At 58.4% G+C, this 24388-nt stretch overlaps 1 protein-coding gene across 11 annotated transcripts in view; it reads left to right on the top strand.

Moving 5' to 3' along the window:
- Positions 1-24388, top strand: part of MEF2D (myocyte enhancer factor 2D) — a 57626-nt gene that overhangs the window by 1205 nt on the left and 32033 nt on the right. For 7 of the 11 annotated variants that reach the window (XM_080368556.1, XM_080368555.1, XM_080368562.1 and 4 more), the window contains exons 3-4: positions 17735-18030; positions 22197-22400. In XM_080368556.1, the coding sequence (XP_080224682.1) occupies positions 17977-18030; positions 22197-22400 (258 nt within the window). In that variant the 5' untranslated portion in view covers positions 17735-17976. Of the gene's footprint in view, positions 1-2676; positions 2781-3129; positions 3286-10261; positions 10444-14147; positions 14449-17734; positions 18031-22196; positions 22401-24388 lie in introns of those variants that run through there. The other 4 variants (XM_080368557.1, XM_080368559.1, XM_080368560.1 and 1 more) reach the window with 4 other exon arrangements.

The following is a 24388-nucleotide window of genomic DNA, read 5'->3' as shown; positions in this document are numbered from 1 at the left end:
CAGAGTCCCCAGGGCTGGCAGGGGCAGGGAGGTAGCACCCGCTCGAGGTCCTGCAGCCCCGCACCCAACAGTGGGTGCCTCCAAGGTTCTCCAGCACCCACCTTCCCCTTTGCGTCGCCGCCTGGCACGGCACTGGTTTGGGGCTCTGGGGGGAGGGGGGTTGTTTTGCAAAACGGAGGTTTCGGTGCAAAGGAGGGTTTCCCTGCCCTGCTTTCTCCCTGGGTGGCCGAGGGCTGTGGCCAAAGCCGCTGTGATTTCATCCCTGGCATCCCCCAGAAATCAGGTGCTGCTGGGAGAGGACCCCGTGTCCGGGTTTTCTCCCTTCTCGACCTTCTTTGTGTGTTTATTGCTGTTCCCGTAACTGTTTGCGTCTCCCTCGTCTGCAGTACGGTTGTGGTAGAGCCGCCGCCGCGGACCCCTTTGCTGAGGGCTCTCTGGTTTCGTGTAATGGATCTCCTCTACCTGCTATTGAAATCAATAAAAGGAAAGATTTTAAAAATAATCTGACCCCAGCTCCTGAAAGGAGGGGGCTCTCGTTGCTGCTTAGCGAGCAGTTTTGCTCGGGTGAGATGGTTTTTTAGTGCCGGCGAAGGGGCAGATGATTTATTTGGAGGCTCGGTGCTGGGAGATGGGGACCGCGCTCGCCATTCCCTCCGCAAGGTCAGGATCAAGGGCTTCATCCTGCCGTCGGTTACGCTGCTAAGACCCCGAGAGCGGCTCCGCAGGCGTGCGTCAGGGTGGAAGCAGCTGGAGGGGCTGCACTGGATCTCGGTGATGCTGGGTTTGGGCTGGCGATGGGCTGTGGTGCGCCGGAGGAGAGCGGAGCCATCCCGGCTCCATCCTGCTGCGGTGCGGTGCAGCACGGTGCTGGTGCAGGAACGGGATCTGCTGGCTTCGGGTACAACCACCAGTCGAGGGATGTGATTTTTTAGGCTGGTGAATAATGAAGCGCAGGAATGGGGGGGCTGGTTGCTGCAGGGTGTGCTGGTGCTCCGGGTGGGAGCGGAGGGCAGGACCCTCCATGGGTCCTGAGCGTCCCGGCACCGGTGTGCTGCGCACATCCTGGCCCCAATGCTGGCGGGCAGCGGCAGGACCTCTCTGTAAACACCTTGCCCTTCGCATTGCTGCTGGATGCGGGATGCGGGATGCAGGATGTGGGATGAAGGATGCTCGGCCCCACTGACTCCATATTGACCAGTTACAGTGGCTCCTTATTTTTTAGATTCACTAAAATTCTCATTTTGGGGGTCTGGCAGCATCCTCCCACCAAACCCCGTGCCACTGCCGCTGCCGGCCCCAAGTTTTGAGCCGGGAAGGAGCAGTTTAGCGATTTCTGCAGCTGCACCATCGCTTGCTCCGCGGAGCGGTGCATCACGGCGCTTCGGGAGGAGGATTTTGCAAAGCATCTCCGGGGACTGCTCTGAAACTCGGTCCCTTTCGCTCGTCGCAATTAGAGGAGCGATATCGACCCTGCCCTGGGACGTGTGCGATGACCAGCGCCGGGTGATTTCATCCCGCGTCCTTGCGCCCTGCGACGTGCAGCGCCGCTGCCCGCCGTCAATAGGCATTTTGTCTTCCCGAGGCCAGCCCCGGTGGAGGCGCACCGGGAAAACCTCTCCCTGCCTGACCGCATCTGCTGCAGAAAACTCTTCTAGGGCCCGTGACCTTAATTGAATCGACTCTTTCATGTCCTGAAGACGGTTGTAGCGTCTCGCTCGGTAAATCACGTGGCCGTGACCGCACGCACAAGCTGCAGGGTCTGTGCCAGCCTGGCATTTCTCTCCATGAGATTTTGCAGCCCGAGGCTGATTTCCAGCTGCTTGGGAAAAGCCGGCGAGTCGCTGGGTCGGTTCTTCCGGCGTCTACGGTCTCGCAGCAGGTTTTCTTGGAGGTTTAAGGCTGGTGGAGACCTGAGCTGGCAGCTCCCACCGCGCTCGAGGCACGAGCATCCCACCGCGCTCCAGGCACGAGCATCCCGCCTCGCGGGGTGCCCAGCTGTTTGCATCCAGCGGGATCCTCCCTGTCTCTGGGAAGAGCTGGTAAAAACCAGCCGGTGGGCTCGCCAAAAATCCCGCTTCTCATCCCTTTGGGAGAGGTGGGATGCGGGGTTTGGTAAAGCGATGGGTGGCTGCTGGGGGTGGCTGCTGGAGGTCACCTTTCAGCTCCCCGCAGAGCCGGGTGGCCTTTCGTGGTCACGGCTCTGCCCTGCGCTTTGGTTTTCTGAGCTCATCCGCTATTTTGCCACCGGCGGGGTGGGGGTGGGGGAGTCTTCAAAGCCCTTTTCCCTTGGGGAAAAGCCAATTCGGTCAGCAATGTCCGCGCGGAAAGGTCAGCTAACCGTCTTGACCCAGCAGCCCACCTCGTCCTCCTGGGGGGTCCCACCGTGCCGGTGGGGTCTGTCCCCATCCCGCCGCGTCCCCAGGTTTGGGGTGGCGGAGGGAGCAAGGCCAAGCCCAGGGGCTGCTCTCGGCAGCTGTTGGCAAGCGGGTGGCTCTGGCTGCTCCCTTCCCCCCCCCCTGCCCCGGGCACGCTGAACCACCTCCTCCTGCCTTCGCATCTGCCTCTGCCCTTTAGCCGCCGCGGTGCGCCCCAGCGTCCCCAAAGAGCCTTTTGGGGGGGACCGGTGGCCTGGGCAGTGGTGAGGGCTGCGGGGGACATTGGGGGTGGCGGGGGCATTGGGGGTGGCGGGGGCGTTGGGGACAGCGGCTCCATCCCGTACGCTTCCTCCCGGCCGCCGGCGCGCAGCAGACGTGGAGAAGGACGCAGCCACCCTGTCTCCTGTAAGTACCTCTCACTCTTTCCACTGGAGAGTTAAAATTAGCAACTTCTTTTTTTACAACAGGCGTCGCTTTAAACCTTGCCAGCCCAACTGGGTTTCCTTTTACCCCCACCCACCCACCCCGGGGGGCTCCTTTTCTCTTAATTTTTTTTTCATTTTGTTGTTAGCATTGAGCGTAAGCATGCGCCCTTCTCCCGGTTGCGTTGGGTTTAGTTGGGGGTTTTTTTTGTAAAAAAAAAAAATAATTATTTCCCCCCCCCCCCCCCCTCCTTCTTTTCATTCCTTCCTTTTTTAAACACGGGTGACGCTGCAGCGGCGGCGCGGAGTTTGGAGCCAAATAAACAGCCCAGCACACTCCCACCCCGATCGCCTTACAGAGCCTGGTGCTGGAGCCCAGCGCCGAATTTAGAGCCCCGATCTATTGTCAGCCTCCGCGCTCACCGCTGCTCTGCCGGGGGGGGTGTTTGCCCCAGACCCCCTTTTTGCTCCTGACACCGATCTTTGATGTGAGTGTGCCTCTAATTACTCCCCCCCCCGCCCCTCGCTTCTCCTTTCGAGGTTAAGCACAAAAGTGCCCGTAAATCAGGACCCCGTTGCTTTTTATCCAGGGCTACGTGGGCAGGGAGGGGGGGGTGGGGGGGGTCTGGGTGGAGGGGGGAGTCGCCGTGCTGGGAGGATCATGCATGGAGAGGGAAACTGAGGCACGGCGGGAGGACGTGGCTTGCCGAGGGGGAGTGGGTGAGCTGGGATTTCCTCCTCTTCAAATAAAAATAAATGGAGAGGAGCAAGGAAAACGCAGCGGGCTGGGATGCAGGCTGGGTGCTTGTCCCGGCGGATCAAATCCGGCGCTTTGGGAAGCTCGCAGCCTTGGTTCCCTGCGCGGGGAGGATGGCGGGGAGGATGGCGGGGACTGGCACGGGTGCCACAGCCGCCACGGTGCTGGGGCTCTGCTCCGCCGGGATGGAGCCGGCGGTTGGAGGTGGCCGTCCCAGCCCGGATCTGCGAAAGCAAACAGGAAGGCGAGCAGGGAGCAGCCCACGGTGTTGACTCCGGTGTCTGGGAGGTTATTTATTTTGGTTCCTCTGAGGTTGGTCCCGAGGGTTTTTTAACACCTTCCTGCTCGCTGCTGGCTCCTTTCGGCCCGAGCTGGCTGCCCGGCATGGCGGGATGCTGAAGCCGGGTACCACATGCTCCCAGCTCCAGCATCGGGCGACGGCTGGAGCATCGCGCTTCTCCTCCCTTCTCCCTTCATTATCCCGTCCATGGTTAGTTTGTCCGGCTGGTCCCACATGAGGGATGGATGCGGTGGGGCTGGGACCGGTGCTGGCTTTGGCTCATCCCAGAAAAAGTTTTTTCCATCTTGATTTCCCACCGCCCCCTACCCCCCCAGGGTTTTTGCAACTGCTTTGGGGCTGGGACTTCCCAGTTCCTGCCTGGGGTCAGAGTTACTAATGCTGATCATAGTAATACCCACTTCTGTAAAAATCCAGGTGCAAATCCTGTAGGAAGGGGGAGAGCATCCTTCAGAAATCCTTTTAAGTGTTTCCCTCCCAGGACACCGCCCACGTGCGCTGCCCCAGCTCCGGCGCCCGTGGATGCGACCGCAGCTGGGGCTGAAGGATATAAACTTTGCCGTTCATTCCCAACCCTTTACCCATCGCTGGGGGCGGCTGAGGTGGGTTCTCCCCTCTGCCTGACTTGGGGGACCCCATCACAGGGGGGCTGGCCACGTCTGGGGACAAGGTTTGGGCTCCCGGGTCCCACTGCAGGGTCCCCACAGTGTTTTGCCTTTGAAACCGAATGGCTGCGCGCGATACTGCCGTGGGCAGCGATGCGAAGCCCCTTCCTCCTCCTCCTCCTCTGCTTCTTTTGGGCAAACAATTGATTTGGGCAGCTATTTATTTATTTTTATATCCCTGCCCTTCGGCCAGGAATTCTGACTAATATTTTCATTTCTCCCGGCAACCTTATGCCTTCTGAAAACGACGCTTTCTCTCTCGCCCCCTTTGTAAGGCTGCAGAAAAAAAATAATGCCTGGTTTGGATTTTTTTCCCTCCCAGTATTTTGCCTTTTCCGAGAGGAATCGTGACTGGGATTTATCCATCACACTCCTGCACTCAGCACGGCTCCTGAGGTCTCACCTGCCCTCGGGGTCTGTCTCCTCTGTGCTACAGGAGCATCCCAGTGGCTTCCCCGCCATCCCTCTGGAAACCCCGGCTGGGACCAGCACCCAAGCCCTTGCCTGCAGCCACGTGCTGGCCGTGCGTGGGTGCTCAGGGGGTGCCAGACCCGGCACCTCTAGAAAGTGCCAAATTTTGGCAATTGCTTGTGCTTGGCTGGGCATCCCCATTGCTCTCCTGAGCATGGCACCCACGGTTTGCTGGGGTGCCCAAGGGGGGCATGTGGGCAGCATCCACACCCCCAGAACCCACAGAGATCTAAAACCATCGCCTCTCCAGCACGTGGTTTTTGGTGCAACCACGGAAAAGGGTTTGGCATGTCGGGGACCCCAGCAGGGGACTCCCCCCGTGCCTAAATCCTGCTGAGACACAAGCTTTGGGTGGGTTAAAAACTTTTTACCCTTTGAAAACGGGATGATTCCCCCCACTGTTCCTGGAGGATGCGTGCCAGGATGGGGGCTGGATGAGTCCCCCCTCTCCCTGCTGGTGGGGACCATCACCCAGCGGGTCTGGCCGGAGCTGCCAGCCACGGACCGCGCCGCTTGCCCAGCTTGGCTTCGTTTTGGTGGCCCGCCCGGTGCTGGGGAGCAGGGAGGACAGGATTTGTGCGCCTGTGTCTAGAATGTGCGTCTTGTGAGTGAGCAGCAACAGCTGAGAGCCAGCTGTCCCGCTGCAATCCGGCCGCCTGACGCGCCGGGGCCGCATCCTCAGCCTTGCCGGCTCACGGCTTGGGAATTGGGGGTGAGGATCGGGCCCCTCGCCAGCCTTTTCCCTAGTGCTGCCGGCGGAGCGGGGCTGGATCTCATCCCGGCACACGGCAAAGCCTTGGCGGCACGGCGGGCATCCCCCAGTCCCACCAGCTATGAGTCACGCTGTGGACAAGGGACCTTGAGTCGGTTTGTTCTCCCCCCCTCCCCCCCCAGCTTTGACTGCAGCAGGTCGAGGTGCCCCGTGGTCCCCGGGATGCTCCGGTGGTGCCATGCCTGGGCTCCGGATCAGGTCCCAGGAGCACCGGTGCCAGCGGCTGATGTGGCAGCTGATGCGACGTTTTTCGGGTGCTGGGTTGGAGCCGCTGTGTTTTCAAGGGAAAAAAGAAGCTCAACCCGTTGTTTGGGTTTTTTTTTTGGGGGGGAGGCATCTCATCCCGGTTCCCCCCATTCACTTAGAGCCGGGTCGGTTCGGGTTTGGTGGCAGCCAGACCCCAGCCCATCCCTCTCGGTGGGCTTCGGTGGCCCCTGCTCCTCTGGTGACACTTGGTGACACTTCTTTCTGCTTTGTTCCTTGTGCCCAGGACCTTGAGCTCTGATTGCAAATTGTGGTGCTGTTATAATTCCAGCTAATTAATGTTATTTGCGGTCCTTTGTTTGCTTTATTGCGACAAATTGCGGTGTTGGAAGGCAGCGTGCGGCCAGCGTGAGCCCGTGGCTATGGACCAAGGTGGCTTTTGGGGTGGGAATGGTGAGGATGCGTATGGATGGATGGGTAGGTCCACCTCGGAGAAAAAGAGGTGGCCAGGACGCCGGGTTTTCTGGGTTTCTTTCCAGGTTGGAAGTGCCGGGGGCTGGTGGGAGAGGCGGTGGTGGAGTCTGAGCTTTGGGATGGAGGCAGGAACCTGCTCCTGGGGGGTCTTTCCCATCCATCTCCCCAAGGGACTCACCGCTGAGCTCTGCTCCGGCATCCTCCTCCCGCTGCTCCGCGTTGCCATCTTGGTGGCAAATCCAACTCATTTGCTTCTTGTCCCTTTTCTCATGGTCAGGTGGAGCTGGTGACCACCGTCCCCTTCCCACCCATGGGAAGCTCCTGGCTTCGCCAGCTCCTCCACCCCCCAGATGTGTGCCGGGGAGCCCGGTGCTCCCTGCCTGGTCGCTCAGCGTGTAAAAACCCTGACGGATCGTGTGGGATGGGGCAATGCAGGAGCAACATCTGCTTCTACATTGCCTTCACCTCTTCGGCCCCGATAGATGCGATGGCTGCGTTGGGCACGGATGCAGTGAGCTGTCCGTAGATGCAAATAGTATCAGCAGCCCCGTGATTTTTGGTGTTGCTGCTCTTCCTCACCGGTGCTTGGGGGTGGGAAAAATAAAATAAATTAAAAAGTGGTTTTGGAAGGGCCATTTGGGAGATCTCAGTGGCCTCTGGGGAAGGGCTGAGCCTTTGGGAACAGCACTGCCAGGATGGAGGGCTGAGCTCCAGGATGGCACTGGGGGTCTCCGGCCTCTCCGCAGCCCCTCAGTGGGTCAGCGGAGCTGCCCTGGGTTCTCCCTTCCCGGGTGGGGGTGGGGTGCAGGGTCCCCGGCCACGTCGCTGGGGTGGGGATGGAGATCTGTGCCGTGCTGCCGTCGGGCGAAGGGAGGGTGACAGCGATGCCTGGGCTGGCTGCGGAGGGTCCCATCCCCATCCCGTTGAACACGGGAGGGAAGGGGAGCGTTTCCCCCGGGATAATCTGGCTCTCTGCCGTGTCCCGTGGGGCTGCCGTGGGTTTCCATCGCTCTCGTGGGTGGCCCGGAGCGGCAGTCGGGTCTCATGGAGTTTCCCCTGGGTAAAACCCACCGTGGGGGGAGCGTTGTCCCCTCTGCTACTGGGGGAAATCCCACCCCCCCTGCATGGAGAGCCCCTAAATTCCCTGCAGGGAGGGTTTCGCCCTCCTCCCACTGCTGAGCCCCCCCCCAGTTCCCATGTCCCAACTGGTGGGACCCTGTTCCCCTTTGGCACGTTGGGTTTTGGGACTTGGGAGTCCTCAGCATCCCCCCGATGGTGGGGACCTTGGGCTGCACGGGGGGACGGGTGCTGGTGATGCTGGGGAGAGATGCTGGGGGCTGGTGATGCTGGGAGCCTTGGTTGCCCCCACCCCAGGTTTGCATCTTGCCGGGCTGTTTCCCAGTTGAGAGAAAAAAAAAAAAATAATCCCAAAAGGAAACATCGCTGGGTGCGGAGGCTCGATCCCCCGGGAGAGGTGGCTCGGTGGGGAGCAGGACTGGGTGGCCACCACAGCTGTAGCCACGTTCTCCAGCTCCATCCCTGGTTTTTGCTTCCTATGGCCTCAGCACCGGCACGAGCCCCCGCTGTGGGTCTGGTTTGGGGTCGCGAGCTGCATCTGCTCCCCACCCACCCCGACTCTGACAGCCTCCTGTTTATGAGCGCAGGATCCGACCCTGAATTCAGCTCGTCTTTCCTTCTCGCTTTTTTTTTTTTTTTTTTTTTTTAATGAGTCAACCTCTCATCTGTCATATTAAACCTCCTCATTACCAGGTATCTAAATTTTGCTCTGACAATAGTGACAAGGGAAGCGGCGATATCATTGCCACGGCGCGGGGCTACGGGGAGCTGGCAGGTGGTTATTTCATGCCCTGCAGGGAGCCGGGGGGGTGGGCGACGGAGCCGGATAATGGGCTCTCACTTGCCTTCATTTAGAAAACCCTACTTAGTGCAGAGGGGAAAATTACCCCCAGCCTCTAGCTCTGGAGCAGGTGATGGATGGAGGACAGGAGGGAAGGGGAAGGGGTTTGCGTGGCCTGGCTGCTCCTCCCGGGGGATGGGGGCGGGGGGGGGGGGCAGGAGGGATGGGGATGGATGGGGGTGGAGGATGGGTGGGGATGGGGGATGGATGAGGATGGGGGATGGGGGAGGACGGGGGCGGGGATAGGGATGGGGTGGGATGTGGATGGGTGAGGATAGGGGCAGGTGGGGACGGGGATGGATGGGGGTGGAGGATGGGTGGGGATGGATGGGGATGGAAGGCGGATGGGGATGGAAGACGGATGGAGATGGGGACAGATGGGGACGGATGGGGATGGAGGACGGATGAGGATGAGGATGGAGGGTGGATGAGGATGGGGGATGGATGGGGATGGGAGATGGATGAAGGTGAAGGCTGGATGAGGATGGGGGACCGATAAGGGTGGGGATGGATGAGGGTGGGGGACGGATGGCGATGGAGGTGGCTCAGGGCTGCCCTGAAGCAGGTGGTCCCAGCTGGGAGAGGGGACGCTGTGCCCATAGCGGGGTGTGGGGGCTTGCGGGGTCCCCAGCCTGGCTGTGCACACCCAGAGCCACTGCTGAGCCACCCGGGGGAGACCACAGCCAGGCTGGGGGTGCCGGGTGACCCCTGCTGCGAGGATGCCACTGCCAAGGTCACTGCTCAAGGTCACGGGGGGCTTTTCTGGTGGCTGCATCGGTGTTTGTGTGTCGCTGGTCCCAGGGTGCTTTGAAGGTCGCTTTAGCATGGGGGGGTCGGACCCCTCCGGTTCAGCGCTGTGACGAGCTCGTCCTCACCAGTCCCTCCCTGTGGCATCTCCCCCTGGGAGATGGGGGATGGATGGGGATGGGAGATGGATGAAGATGAAGGTTGGATGAGGATGGTGGACCGGTCAGGATGGGTGCCACCCTGGGGACACCACGCGGCGTTGGAGGGGCTGCGGGTCCCCGATCCCACGGGCTTGTCCTCCGGGAGGCTGTGTCCTCGCCTCGGCACGGGGTGACAACGGTTCCCTGCTTGGCCTTTGGCCAGCGGGGCCGCGGGCTTGCTGGTGACCTTGCCCGGGCTCCTGCCCAGCCTCCCTTCTCCTGCCAGCTGCCCCACGTCCCCTCCAGCGTCTGCTGGCTCCGGCCACGCTGGCAGCACTGGAAAGGTCACCAGCGGTCCCCGCCGTCCCCCAGCCCCTGCAGCACACCAGCCTGGGGTGTGGGGTGCCGGGTGTGATGGCATCCCTGGCTAGCGCCGGTGTGGGGTGAAACGGTGGGATTTGGGTGGCAGGGGACCAAGGTGCCGGGTGTGATGCCAGGGCTAGCCAGGGATGCCGTGGGATGAAACGGTGGGGTCTGGGGGGCAGGGGACCGAGGCACTGGGTGTGATGCCGGGGCTAGCCAGGGATGCCATCGCACCCGGCACCTCGGTCCCCTGCCCCCCAAATGCCACCATTTCACCCCACGCCGGGGCTAGCCGGGGCTGCCGTGGGATGAAACGGTGGGGTTTGGGGGGCAGGGAACCGAGGTGCCGGGTGTGATGCCGGGGCTAGCCAGGGATGCTGTGGGATGAAACGATGGGATCTGGGGGGCAGGGGACCAGGGCGCCTGGTTTGGGTGCTGCTGGGCTGCCTCATGCCATCACCCTTGTTGGGTGGCTCTTGGGTCCAAACGAGCTGCAGGGGCAGAGAAAATCAACCTTGCTTTAATAATTACCTCCAAATCCTTTCTTTCACCCCCCCCCTCCGCCCTTGCACAGGCGAGTGCCGCTTCTCCAGCATCATTTAAGGGTTGTGCTGCTTTTTTTTTGCCTTTTTTTTTTTTTTTTTTTTTCCCCCAGACTCTGCCGGTCTTGGCACGGCGCATGGTTTTGTTACAGCTCAGCAGAGCTGGCTGCGCGGTTGGCATCTGCTTTTCTCCAGAGAGCGCCTGAATCTGGGTCAGGAATAGATGTGTCTTTTTCGAATTCCTCGGGGGCCTGATTGAATCCAGCTTCGCTTCTCCTCTCCTGAGCCTCCCGAGGTTTGTACCTGCAGCCGGCGGGACGGATCCTGCGCGGGCAGGAGGAGCTGAGCTGGTGGTTTTGCTGCCGATGCTGGGGAAACCAGGGCTCTCCCGCGGGCGTCAGGTGTGCGAGGCGGGGGGGGGGGGATTGCAGCTTGGCACCTGCTGAGCGAGCAGGATTGGGCCCCGCTGAGGGGCTGGTGGAGCAGAACCCTTGCAGCTGCGTTTCCGAGCGGGAGGTTTGCTCCGGAGCCGTGTTTTGGTGGCCTTCCTCTCCCCTCCCCCTGCCTGCATCTGGAGACTCGACACAGGAACCCAGATAGCATCATCCTGAAACCAGAATAGAAGCTTTGGAGGAGACTTTTAGCATGTTTGTGTGGTTTTGATCTCGGTTTGGAGATAAAGAGGTGCTAAACAATGCTAAGCTGGCGAGCGAGCGCGGGGAAGCACAGGCGCCGGTGCTGATGCTGAGCATCCCTGCGCTGGTGCATCTTCCCATTGCTGCATCCCTCCGGGGGGCTGCTGCTGCCAACACGGGCCGGGTCCCTCAGCACCGGTGGCTTTGCAGGGTGGGAAGAGCAGCGTTAGTGCTGGATTTGAGCAAAGGGGGCTTTTCCCCCCCCCCCCTCCCCCTCCCCCCCCCCTCCCCGCCAGCTCCGCAGAGGAGAAGGAAGCCGGTCCTGCAGATCCAGAAACCACCAAGAAGGAAACTAAAAGTCCTTGGTGTCAGCACAGAGGATATGTTCAAAACCCAACAATTAAGTCACAAAAGGCCGTCAGCGAGAGAGGAAACAGGAAGGCAAGAACTGCAGTTAAACAGTCGGGTTCAAGAGGTGACTCGAGCTAAATCCATATCCTTCGGGGTGGAAATCCAGCCCCGGCCACGGACGGGGAAGCAGCTCTGTGGGTTTGTGCCGGTGCAGGAGCCGGGAGCCTCCAGCCCGGGCTTGGAACCCTTGGCTGCTCTTTGCTGCTTCTTTTGCAATTGCTTTTAATTTATTTTTTTTTGCAGCCGGTGGAGGGTCGGAGCTTGGCACGGTTGTTCCCCGGCCGCTCCCGGTGCCAGCGCAGCCACCGTCGCAGCTTGCCTCGACCTCTTTTCTCGCTAAAAGCTGCAAGTTTGCAGCGGGGAGCGTGGCAGCAGGGCGTGGGGATGCTCTCCCCACCACCTCCGCAGCATCGCTGCCACCTCCGCAGCATCACGCTCTCCCCGTGCCCACCGCGGCTCTAAACCGGCACGGAGCGGCGAAGGGCTCGGTGCACCGGTGGTGTGGCAAGTGTCAACCACTTCCCACGGCGGGCTAAGCTCGCTGGCTGCTTTGCAGCACCGGCAGCGTTTCCCTGCCACAGGCTTGCTCCTGCCGTGGGCAGAGAGATGGGACGGACCCTTGTGCCCACTGGTTTTGTGCTGGGGCGCTGCCCACGATGCTGCTCCTCGCCCGGAGATGCTCCAGGAGGGGGGAAGGTGCCCGTGTAGCGTGTTAGTGCCGTTGTTTCTGTTTGTGGATAACCCTGAACCCCCCCCGCCCCAAATGCTTGTCCCACCGGGCTGGGTTCGGTGCCGTTACTCTCAGCCGAGGATAAATCCATTGGGAGAATTCCTGCAGCTCCTGGGTGAAGGACTGTCCTGCCGAGGGAGTGGTGGGTGCCTGGGCAGAGCGGGCGGCTGGCTTGGTTCGGGCTGTGCTCCTCCATAGCTGCCCCCCACATTTCTCCCTCCGATTTGGGACTTTCTGTGCCGTTCCCAGACATGCCCCCATCCCTCTCCCCTGTCAGACGCGCCACGTTGCTCCTTCAGCATCTTCCCAGGCGACCGTTCTTCTTTCCCCTTTTCCTTCCCATTTTTCCCCCCAGCCTTTATCCCCTGAAGCCGCTTTTGCCGGTTTCCCTGTGGCCAAAGACCCCCCCCCTCGTGGTTCTGGCTGTGGTTTGGGGGATGGAGATGGGGAGAACAGCCCTTATTTCCTTTATCCAAGTACATTAAAAATAGCGGATGGTCATAGAAAGTGGATGTGAGACTCGTTAAGTGCCCAGAAATATGGGGCTATGGAGTAGAAATGGAAAAGTGACGAATTCTGGAGCGGTGCAAAGCTGCTTGGGCGGTGCCAAGGTGAAACCATTTAGAAAGAGGTGAAATAGATGGGAAATATGTGTGGTCGGTAAAAAAAAAAAAAAAAAAAAAAAAAAAAAAGATCCAGAAATAACAACTTGGAAGAGATGGCAGCTTTCCTGCCTCCCCAGCTCTCGGAGCTGTGGATTCAGCACCCCCAAATTCCTTGTTTTGTAAAAACATCTCCCAGCTGAGATTCCTCTTTGCTTTTTCTTTCTTCCCCCATTTGCAAAATGCTAACTCCGCTCCCTCGCCCGTCTCTCCAATTTAAAGCAATTTCCTGGGAGCCGGCTATGAATTACTCAGCACAGAGTTAACCAGCACCTGCTTGGAGTTAATTGGCATGTGTGTTAATTGCTGTGAGAGTCACACTTGTGCGAGCGCGCGAGGGGGTGTAGGGCAGGAGGGAGGGATGCTAACGGGCTGCCTCCATCCCAGCGCCGGGAAGTGTTTCCCGTTTCCTGAGCCGTGCCGGGGTCTCCGGTTGCTGGAGGGGGACGGGATGACATTTTGCCGGTGCCGCTTGCTGGGTGCGTTGCCCGTGCTTTGCTTTACGCCGCGTTTGTAGGTCTCCATGGATGCCCTCGGACCCCTGCGCCGCGGCGGTTCCTCCTCGCTGGCGTGGAGCCACTGAGATGCTCGGTGGTTGCGTGGAGATGGTCACCATGGAGACGGGTACCACTGGGAGGGGGTGGCATGGTGGCGGGGAGGCTGTGGGTGCCTGGGGTGGCCCCGAGCCCAGCCCACCCACGCCCCCCCGATGTTTGAGCCACCCCAAACCTGGTTTCAGGCAGCGTTGGGTCACGCTTTGAGCCGACCAGTCTGCCTCAGGGGGCTGCGGAGGTTCTCCGGTGTCTAGTAAAGGCTGGGCTTAACGCACCTGCCAGCGTCGGTGCGACTCGCTGGGGTGTCACCGTTGTTGGTGCCTCATCCCAACTGGGATGGAATGGGGAAAAATCCCGTGGGCTCAGGCGCCGCGTGGGATGGGATGGCGGGAGCCTCCTTTCCTCGACAAACCAGGCTAAGGAGAAAGAAGCTGCTGGCTCAGAAGGAAGAAAAGATGATTTCATGCCGGGGGATATTACGGTGGATAAAAACACCCAAGACACCAAGCGGCAAAAGTTATTGAGGGGTTTCACTCCTCTGAAAAGTCCTGCGCTCTGGGTGCTTGGCTACATATACAGAGGTGGTTAAATTCCACGTGAGCGTGGAGGGGGGTCGGGGGTGATCCCGGTGCCTCCGGATGGGCAATTTGGGAGCCAGAGCAATTTGCTCTGGAGGGGAAGGGAGTGCAAGGGCGCGTGGCGGAGGCAGCGGCGGTGCCGGCGTGGAGGGCAGGATGGAGTTGGAGGCAAAACGCTCTCCAGGTTTTTTTGCGCTTGCAGATGTTGAGCAGAAACTGGAGCCTGTGGTCGGGCTTTCTGAAACAGCCACCTGGGCAGGAAACGTGAAAACACCTGGGTTTAAAAATACGTGGGGGAGAAAAAAACCAAAACCAACACTCCAACCTAAAAACAAAGAACCCCACCCCAAAACCCCAACTCCAACGCTGGGAACGTGAAAAGGGAGGCGCTTTTAAATCCCCTCCGTTGGGTGAGTTTGGAGGGCAGCAAACTTGCTAGGCTTTCCGGCATCCCTCAGTTTCATCCCATCCCTGGACCGCACTCACCGTGGGGAATTTCCCTTCCCGAGGGATCAGGAGCATCACTTGGACACCTCCTTTTCTCCCCACAGTGACAAGAAAAAAAAAAAAAAAAAGTGTCGTTAAATCACCTTTTCCCTGCTGGGGAACTTCAGCAGCATGAGCAAACCCATCGACTGGGACGATGGTCCCTATCCAGCCGGGGTGCTGAGGACCCAAGGAGGTGACATTCAAGAGCAGCAGGAGGAACATGGTCTGGTGGTTGCAAAAGGTGATTAGTATCAAAACATGTGGCGTTGATTTGCGGCACAGAGAGGGGATCGTGGTTTGAACGCTGCCGCTCCGGTGCAAGAAGCGCCGGCTCGTGCGAGGCGCAGGGCAGGGATGAGCAGCGCTGGGATTTTCTCCTCATCCCTACAAACTCTTTTCCATTTTTTTTTTTTTTTTTCCTGAGTGCTGTGGAGCTTTTTGGCCACCCTAGCATCCTGTGAAGAAGTCCCACAACCGAATTGTGTTAAAATATGTTTCCTTTCACTCGGTTTAAATTTACTGCCCGTTGTTCTCCAGTGTTTATTGTTGCTTCTGGAGAGTTCCTCTCTGGTTTGGACAGTAAATCCGACGTTTTTTTCGGAGGGTTTCCATGAACAAGAGCTGCAGCACAAGGAAAGAATTAGCATCTTGCCCCGGGTCCGGATGCAGAGCTGTTGCTGCTTCATGCTGCTGCTGGCGGTTTTTGAAGATGGTGAAGGTGAATATTTTTCAGCCAGGGTAAAGAAATGGCAGCTCCAAAGGGAAAAGCTGTGGAACTCGGTGGAAAATTCCTCCTCCGCCAGATTTTCTTGGTGCGTGCGAAATCCTCGCTCGAGGCTGTGGACTCTCTCCCGCCTGGGCTCGCTGTGGTGCAAATGCCGAGCAGACACGCCGGGTGGATGAAATGAAAATCCGTGTTTTCCTTTTGGCTGTTCCTGTATCACTGACCTTTGAGGGATGCTCTTGTGGCAGCTCAGTGCCTGCATCCCCTGCTTGCTGGTGCCAGCCTGAGCAGGGATGCTCTGGGACCGGGGATGCTTTGGGACTGGGGATGCTCTGGGACCAGCAATGCTCTGGGACTGGTCATACTCTGGGACCAGCAATGCTCGTGGGACTGGCAATGCTCTGGGACTGGCAATGCTCTGGGACCGGCGATGCGCTGGGACCGGCGATGCGCTGGGACTGGTCATACTCTGGCATCAGGGATGCTCTGGGACTGGGGATGCTCTGGGACCAGCGATGCTCTGGGACCGGGGATGCTCTGGGACCGGGGATGCTCTGGGATTGGGGATGCTCTGGGACCAGCAATGCTCTAGGACTGGTCATACTCTGGGACCAGCAATGCTCATGGGACTGGCGATGCGCTGGGACCGGCGATGCGCTGGGACCGGCAATGCTCTGGGACCAGCAGTGCTCTGGGACTGGTCATACTCTGGGACCGGCAATGCTCGTGGGACTGGTGATGCTCTGGCATCAGGGATGCTCTGGGACCATGGGTGCTGTGGGACTGGGGATGCTCTGGGACCAGTGAAACTCTGGGACTGGGGATGCTCTGGGACCAGCGATGCTCTGGGACCAGCAATGCTCTGGGACCAGAAATTCTCTGGGACTGGTCATACTTTGGGACCAGCGATGCTCTGGCACCAGGGATGCTCTGGGACCAGTGATGCTCTGGGACCGGCAATGCTCTGGGACTGGTCATACTCTGGGACCGGTGATGCTCTGGCACCAGGGATACTCTGGCACCGGGGATGCTCTGGGACCAGTGATGCTTTGGGACTGGTCATGTTCTGGGATCAGGGATGCACTGGGACTGGTTGTGCTCTGGGACTGGTCATGCTCTGGGACTGGCCTTTTTGGGCTGCCTGCAGAGGGATGGGGAGCAGCAGCTGAAGGGCACCCCCCTGGCACCGGCTCAGCATCCCCCATGGCACTGGTGCTGCTCGCAGCCGGACGGCCCCTCCCATTTGCTGCTGGGAGGGGAACCACACACCAATTTAGAAAAATAATGATTCAAGCAGCAAATGCCATCCCTGTGTGGGTTTTTCTTGCAGAGTCTTCCTAGTGGGATTTATGAGGGTAAAAAAACGGGTTTTTTTGCTGTCACTCTGGTGTCCTTCCTGGGCTCCCCATTGCTCCCCTTCCCTGGAAGGCAAATTGTGGATGGTGAGGGGGGAAGAGTCTCCCTGTCCCCCTCTCGGCTGCTCGAACCAGCGCTGAAAACACGATGCACAGTGAATAATTTTATCCAAAAAAAGCAGAGAAAAAGATTTAAGTGACTCACACGACTCCACGAACCCCAAAACCCAAGTGTGGGAGTGAGACCTTCAGGGCTTGTTTGTTGTCGGAGCGTGGTCTGATGAGGAGGCGAAGGATGGGGCCAGGGTCCCTGGGGGCTTCAGCGGGGTCTGGGGGTGGTGGTCCATGCTCTGGGGTGGGATTCGAGCAGGAGGAGCTTGGTCAGGGCTGGATGTGGATGCTGTGGGTGAATTTGGGGTGGTGGAAGGGGAGAAAAAGCAGCTTTTTTTTTTTTTTGCTCCCCCCTCCCCCCCGTGCTTTTTATAAGCAGACGGAGGGCTGGGGGCTGCCAAGGGGAGGCAGATCAGGAGCTATTTTGGGACTGGCTTTTCCCTCTGCCCGGCTCTTGGCACGGGGCACCCTCGCCTTAAATGCAACGTTATCGCTGTTCTTACCCAGCCACTCGGAGAGGGAACCAGGAGAAAAACGTACCTATGGAAACCCGAACTGCTGGGTTAGCCCCTTTATCCCCCTCGCTGCACCGCAGCGCCCGCGGCAAAAGTGGGGTGAAATGGGGCTGGGGGCTTCGGGGCATCCAGGTGTGGGTCAGGGGGTGGGTGCTGAGAAGGAGCCGTGAGGGTCCCCCAGGACCTGCAGCACTTGCCCCTTTGGGGAGGGAGATGAAGGGCAAAAAGGACCCCCGAGGTGCCCCCCCGGATCGATCCGTCTTCCTTCACCGTCCTTCCTCCCCTCACCCATCAGAATGAGGTTTCTGTGCCTGATTATAGCTGGGTGTTTTTTTTTTTTAAAGTAATCAAATAAAGACATTTTAAAATTTCAAATTGAAGATTAATGCAGAAATTGGAGACTGCTTTAAATTGCCCGAGCTAATCACCAGCCACTCGACTGCTTATGACTTTATTAAGAGGAAAAAAAATAATAAAAAATAATAATAAAAAAAAAAAACAGAAGTCTGGAGTGCAACGGAGGAATAATGATTCACGGGCTCGTTGCTGCCATCTCCTCCTCCACGAGGATCGCCGTGCCCGGCCCACACGTGTCTTGGTGGGTTCGGGCTCCATCCTTGGGGATTTTCAGGACCAGGTTGGATAAATCCCTTTGTGACTCTTCCTGGCCTTGGAGCTGAGCAGGAAGATGGAGCAGAGACCCCCCCCCAGGGCTGGGGGGAGGGCACTGGGGTGGGTGCTGGATGGGTACCGGATGGGTGCTGGGTCCTGGAGGGTGTTTGGGGACAGAGGGTCTCACTCCTGTCTCTCTTCCTTGCGCAGGTATCTGAGCAGCCGCTGACGGCTCAGCCCCCGCAGGATCCGGCCACGCAGGAGGATACCATGAACTGAGCAAGGAGCAACGCAAAAACTCTTTTTTTTTTTTTTTTTTTTTTTTTTTTTTTTTTTTTTTTTAAAATATTGTGGCGCTTTGCTCTTTGATGAAACCGTTTTAAAACGGGGTTCCTTTTCCCCTCCCCTGAACCGAAGTCATCCCGGGGTTGCCGTGAGGATTTCCGAAGAAGATGGGGAGAAAAAAGATCCAGATCCAGCGGATCACGGACGAGCGCAATCGGCAGGTCAGTTCTTTCCCACCGGCTCTCCGCTCCCTCCTCGCCCCTTCTCCTCCCGTTACCGATTTTAAAGATTCTGCTGCAAAATCACCCATTTCCAGCCCATTTGGGGGCCAACTGTTCTTTTTGGGTTTGTTTGTGGTTTTTTTTTTTGCCCAGTCCAAAACCCAACCAGATGGGCAAACCCCAGCGACGGGGTCGGATCCAGCCGGGTGCCCAGCACCAGGCACTCAGCCCCAGTTTTATCCCGTGGCCCCTTTCCAGGTGTTGCTCCTCATCTTGGAGCTCCTTGCACCGCTTGTTCCCTTTATTTATTTATTTATTTATTTATTTATTTATTTATTTATGCCTTGCAGAAAACATATTTCAGTTGACATTTTCCATGAGGTTTTTCCAATCAAAACCAGCCACAACAAGTATCCGTTTTTCTGAACGCAAACAACCCAAATTTTTCTTTTTTCTTTTTTTTTTTTTTTTCAATTGAAAACTTAGAGGGGTCCAGGGTTTGTTGGGTTTTTGTTGTTTTTTTTTTTTTCCTTGGCCTCTGTCGAAGCCAAGCCCTAGACGCGCACGCGTGTGAAATGCGTAGAAATATCTCAGAGGACAAAAATAACAGATTTTTCCCTAATTTACGTGTTCCTTGGGTCGGAGCGGCTGGGTGATGACTCCGTCGATCTATTTCCCACAGGATTTTCAGGCGGGTCCCTTTGCTCCGTGGATTCCTACGCTCCATCCGTTTGGCTCAACAGATCCAAACCCAACCGCTGCTGCACATGCCCCAGCGTGGCATGCCCTGCTTCTTTCCTACTGCTTTTATTCCGAGAAAAAAGCAAAAAAAAAAAAAAAAAAAACAACCCCAAAAATGTATATATTCCTATAGACATAAAAAAAAATCTAGTTGCTTCAAAAGCAAATAGCAGAATTGGATGAACCGGTTTATCGCTCCACAGCAAAACAATAGAAGATTGCAGGTTTTCTTCATTGCGGCTTTATTTTTAATTTTTTTAAAAAAAGTATAATAATATATATTATATATATATTATGTACGGCTGGGGCAGCAAATTATTTTTTTTTTTGTAACGTCCCGATGGCTGATGGTGCTGGTGATTTGCCTAATGAACAAATTATGCATATCATAAAAATGGGATAACCTCCCAAAAGTTGGCTAAGCTGGCTTCAACCCAGGTCTGCGAGCATCCTCAGCCCCCCCTCCCCCCCGCCCCGCGGCTGCACAGCAGCCCCCTCCCCATGGCTTGGTGGTGGGGGGCACGGCTGGGCTCTGCCACGCTGCATCCCGGGAGCTGAGCATCCCGGTGCTGCCGAAAGATGCGTGGGGCTCTGTGCTGCGCCGTTGCTGCTGGAAATGTGGGTCTGGTAGCATCGTCCTCGGAGTGTCCGGGAGGGAGGGATGGGGGATGGGAAGAGTGCTTGGATGTGCTGGAGGAGGAGGGTTTCACCAGCGGTCCTGCGAGGAGAGGGAGGCAGAGCCGCTCTCCACGCTGGTGTTTCCACTCACTCGGAATTTACTGGTACTGGTGGTTGGGGGCTGCCGGGGCACGGTGGACCCCGGGAGGAATTTAGGTTGAACCAGGGGCTCTCCGGAGCCTTTCCCTGCAAGGTGAAGCTCTTCGCCTGCATCTCACACCTCCAGCACGATACCTCCCACCCTGCTCACCCCTCCCCCCCCCCCCGGGGTCTCGCCTCCCACAGGCGCCCGGAGCATGAGCCCGTGCAGAGGAGACCAGAATTACAGCAGAAGCCAAACCCAGGGGAGGAGAGCAAGTAAGAGTCACTAATGTCATTAGAGGAATTAGCGGAGAGGATTTGCCATAACAGATCAGACCATCAGTCCTTCAGGGCCAACCTGCTGACTTTGGCAACTGCCAATATGGTCCGCATCAGGGGAAAGGCAAAAATCCCCTGCTAGTGTGGGGCAGTAATTCCTTCCTGACCCCTTTGGTGATCAGCTTATGCCCTGAAGCATGAGATTCGATTACCCTCTTAGACTTAGAAGGTTAATTCTTCTCGACGAAGCTCGTGCGCGGCAGTCGGGGAAGGTTTGGGGTTTCTGCCCCAGGTCACGGGTAAGACGATGCTCGAGGCGGCGTTGGCCGATGGATGCTTTCGTGCTGCTGGGCTGACGGCACCGTGGTGTTTTGCTCTGTCAGAAGTGGGGGTGCCAAGAGAAATGGGTGCTCCTCTGCCCTGCCTTGGGTTTACTGCCTGTCCTGCCGTGGGCTGGGGGTGTAAAACCGCACCCGGGACCCACCTGAAGCCGTACGGTGCGGCGATGGCTGCGCTGTGGCGTTGCCGGCTCAATCTCACTCCTGGGAGCTGCCAGAGCCAGCACCCGGTGGTGGCAATTTTGGGTGACCAAGAGGTCCCGGAGGCCACCAGGGAGGGGATTGCCGATGACACCGCTGCTGGCCCTCGAGTCACTGAATTCGCGACGCAGCGCTGGCAACGTGAGCGCCGGCGCTTGCAGCCTGACCGCGGCGCGAGCGGGCGCACGTGGCGGGGAGCAGCGGCGCGGGGTGCCAGCCCGGCACTTTCCAGGGGATGAGGCGATTAAAGCCGAATCTCGTTACTGCTTAATCATCTCTAGGAGATGGTGGCGAGGGGTGGGCAGCTCCCCACCCCGTGTGCGCCTGGGGCTGCCCCCGCGCTGCCCTCCCGCCGCACGGAGGGATGCGGCTCCATCGCTGGGGATGCTCGGCGCTGGGTGCAGGACCTCGGTGGTGGGTACCACTGGTGGCAGCGTGGTGGTGATGCTGGGATGGGGAAAGCTCCAGGTTAAGCTTTTCGGGCCGTAGCTCTAACACCCCTACCTCGAGCTGGGCGAAGGCAGCAGGCTGCTTCGCTCTCCTCCCTCAACGCTGCGCATTAAAGCCCTTCGGCTGCAAAATCGAAATCGATGCGGTGGCTGAAGCCCTAAGTGGGGTCGAGCCCTCCCGTGCGCGCACGCGGTGATGGAGCAGCTCTTCGCACCCCGGGGGCATCTCAGCTCATCTCCAGCCCTTCCCCGGGCTGCTGCTGCGTCACCACCACCACCCCACCCCACCCCCGAGAGCAACGCTGAAAGCAAAAGCAGTGACCTCCCTGCCTTTAATTTTCCTTTTTTTTTTATTATTTTTTGCTGAGGGCATTGGCCAAGCATTGCGCCTTTCCCCAGCAGCGTGCTGGGTTCCTTGGGGGGCTGGCTGCGGTTTCTTGGGGGTCTGGCTGCAGTTTCTTGGGGGGATGCAGCCGGGATGGAGAACCCCAAAGCAGCTCCCTCCCCACCAGCTGGGACCCGTTAGGAGCGGTGGCGGCGAGAGCCGAGCGTGGGCTGGGAAATGCAGCCCAACATCTGCCTGGCATCTGGAGAGGGGTTTGGAGCCCCCCCTCCCCCCTGCCCCCAGCTCCATCCCTCTTCCCCAGCCAGGATCTGGCCGGCAAAAGATGCCTCCCCATTAGCTGAGAGCTCTAATGGGAGGATGGGGGATGCAGGCACGGTGCGGTGACCCCGGCAGGGCAGGCGATGCGGAAAAATGCCCCGACAGGGTGATGGGGACAGCAGGAGGGAGGTCGGGCAGCCGGCGCGGGGGGCTCAGGGTGCCTGTGGGGAAGCCCCCCAAGAAAACGGGTGCTGGGATGCAGGAGAGCGGGTGGGGGATGGGTGGGCGAGCGGTGCGGAGCAGCACCCCGGGTGGCTTCGGCTCTGCGGCTCCCAGGGTCGGCTGCTTGCAGCGCTGCCTCAGCGAGCAAAGACAAGATCTCCTCCACCACTTGAATATTCAACTTTTTTTTAAAAAAAAAAAACCAAACCCCAACAACCCAACAACCCACAGCCCCCGGCCAGATGGTGGCTCGGCTGGGGATTTTGCTGAAATTTATTTTCTCTTGATTTGGCAATATGTGATTTCCAAGGCTGATAATCATCTTTGTGCTTGGGAAGTGTCTGCTTTTGGAGGATCCCAAAATAGGCAGCGCTCTGAGCCGGTTGGGAGAGGGAGGTGAGAGAGGAGGGCTCGGGGTGGTTGTCCAGCTGGGGAAACTGAGGCCAGAAGATCCCCTCTGCCCTCCCATTCCTTTCCTTCTTCCTTCCAGTGGTCCATCCCAGTTTTCTCCGGGAGGCGTCGGGTCTGTGGCAGCCTGGCCCCGGCTCCTGACCTTGCTCTCCTTGCTTTCAGGTGACCTTCACGAAGCGCAAATTTGGCTTGATGAAGAAAGCCTACGAGCTGAGCGTCCTGTGCGACTGCGAGATCGCCTTGATCATCTTCAACCACTCCAACAAGCTGTTCCAGTATGCCAGCACCGACATGGACAAGGTGCTGCTCAAGTACACCGAGTACAACGAGCCCCACGAGAGCCGGACCAACGCGGACATCATCGAGGTGAGGCCACCCGTCCTCTCCCCGGCTTTGCCGGGATGGTGGAGCCAGGGTCGGCTCCGGCACCGCGGGTGGATGCAAGGGGCTGGTGCGGGTGGGGATGGGAGCGAGCAGATCGCCGGCGCTCGGTGTCAACCTGATTTTGCGCCTTGTTGGCCCAGTTTGTGTCTTGGTTGGCCACCAGTCTGGATGGTGGAGTTGGAAAGTTTGAAGCTGTCTCGAGTCCTGTGTTGATTTACTGCCCTAAAATCGAGGAGGGTGTGTGTGCTTTGGGGCTTCCCCGTGGTTGTGCCTCTGGTCCATACACAAGGGATGGTTTTGGAGGCATCTCCCGGGGTTGTGCCTCTGGTCCAAAGCATGGCCAACCTCACAGCTGGGTGGGGCTGACCAAACCTTGTCCCCCTGCATTTTGTGGCTCTCCGGGGATGGTGGGTCCAGCCTGACCCACCCCAGCACCGCATCCGACCCTCGCTGGCGCCAGGGCTGCGCTCCCCAGCCAGAGCATCGCAGGAGATGCTCGGCCACCAGTTGCTGTGGGTGACGCCACGCTGGCTCTCCCCGCTGCTTTGTCCTCACGCCCCGGTGCTGGCAGAGCATCGCCGGGTTCGAGCGCGGCGCATTTGGCCGGCGGGAGGATGCCAGCGGCACCTTGGCCATCGGTCACATCCCCTCCCCCAGCCACCCCCGGAGCCGCTCGGTTATCGCTCTTCAGCGTGTGGGCAGCTGCCTTTACACCCGGGCAAGTGAGAGGCATGGCTGGCTAATTATGGCATGGCTGGCTAATTATTGACGGTACAGGTGGGCATCAATTAACGCCTGCCGCACAGGCTGCGCTGCTTCTGCCTTTGAATCCCTTTTGGGCAGCGCTCAGGCTTTGTTTCCATGAAGGAGAAGGAAAAAAAACCCAAAAACCTCTAACCTACCTCCTCAATCTTTTTTTTTTTTTTCCTTTTGTTTTTTCTTTTTTTCTTTCCCTTTTTTTTCCTTTTTTTTTTCCTTTTTTTTTCCCTTTTTTTTTTTTATTTTTTGACTCCGTGAAACGCATCTTTTCGAGAGGTTTGCACTCAAGGTTTTCACCGTGCTGGCTGCCCACCGACGTGCTGCCGCCGCAGAATTAGATTGAACCATGGCCAAGCACCACCCTGCCCTCACCAGGGTTTGGCGGGGGGTCTGTTCTGCCACTGCACAGTTGCGTTAGGGGCCTTGGAAATGGTGCCAAAATGTCTTATTTTTTTGGCTCTTTGGAGCCCAGGAGTGTTCATCCACCGTGAAACTGCCGGGGTTTTGCCGGCGCGGTTCCCTGCTGTGCTGCTCAGCACAACCTCACCCAGCCTCTCCGGGATGCTCAGGCTGCGGCGCTCGCGCCGGCGAACAGATTTATCTTGGCCTCAAAATACCGTAAACATTTTGGGCAGCGTTCGCTGTTCCCTTATGGTCCAAGATGCAAACACTCCCCAGCCGACAAGTTACACGCAGTCCTTGGCACCCAAAGAAATAACTGTGTTTGCACCACATGAAAAGCTGGATCTGCATCCAAAGGCGAGGAGAGGAACATCGGGAACGGAAGGATATTGGTGGATGGCAAGAAAAAGAGCCCAAACACGCCGGGCTGGGCACGTCTTGCTGGCAGAGCCACCTCAGAGCGAAATGCGCCGCGGTACGTGCAGGTTTGGAGTTTGCTGGAGCATCCCTCCTGGTCCTCATCTCGTCTTGGAGCAGGATTAGGGCTCCTCTAAGTTTTTTGCTGGTTTGTACTGCCCCTGGGAGACTGCTCGTGGTCCTGGGGCTGATGTCCATCTCCCCCCAAGCCCAGGGCAGGACCCACCAGCCCGGCTTTGCCCCCACCGCGCACGGACCCAGTTTATCTCCTGTTTCTTGGTGGCTCCCAGTTGACCTTGACTCCTCTAAGAGTATCTTCACACCCTGGAAGCTTCCCCAGCAGCAATTTCCAGAGCCGTGAAAGCACAGGCTTGTGAATTTGCTACCAAGTA

Source organism: Falco punctatus, assembly GCF_963210335.1.
Source record: "Falco punctatus genome assembly, chromosome: 18".
Classification (NCBI taxonomy): Eukaryota; Metazoa; Chordata; class Aves; order Falconiformes; family Falconidae; genus Falco; species Falco punctatus.
The sequence above is the reverse complement of the archived record's forward strand: the minus strand, read 5'-3'. Positions and strand labels throughout refer to the sequence as shown.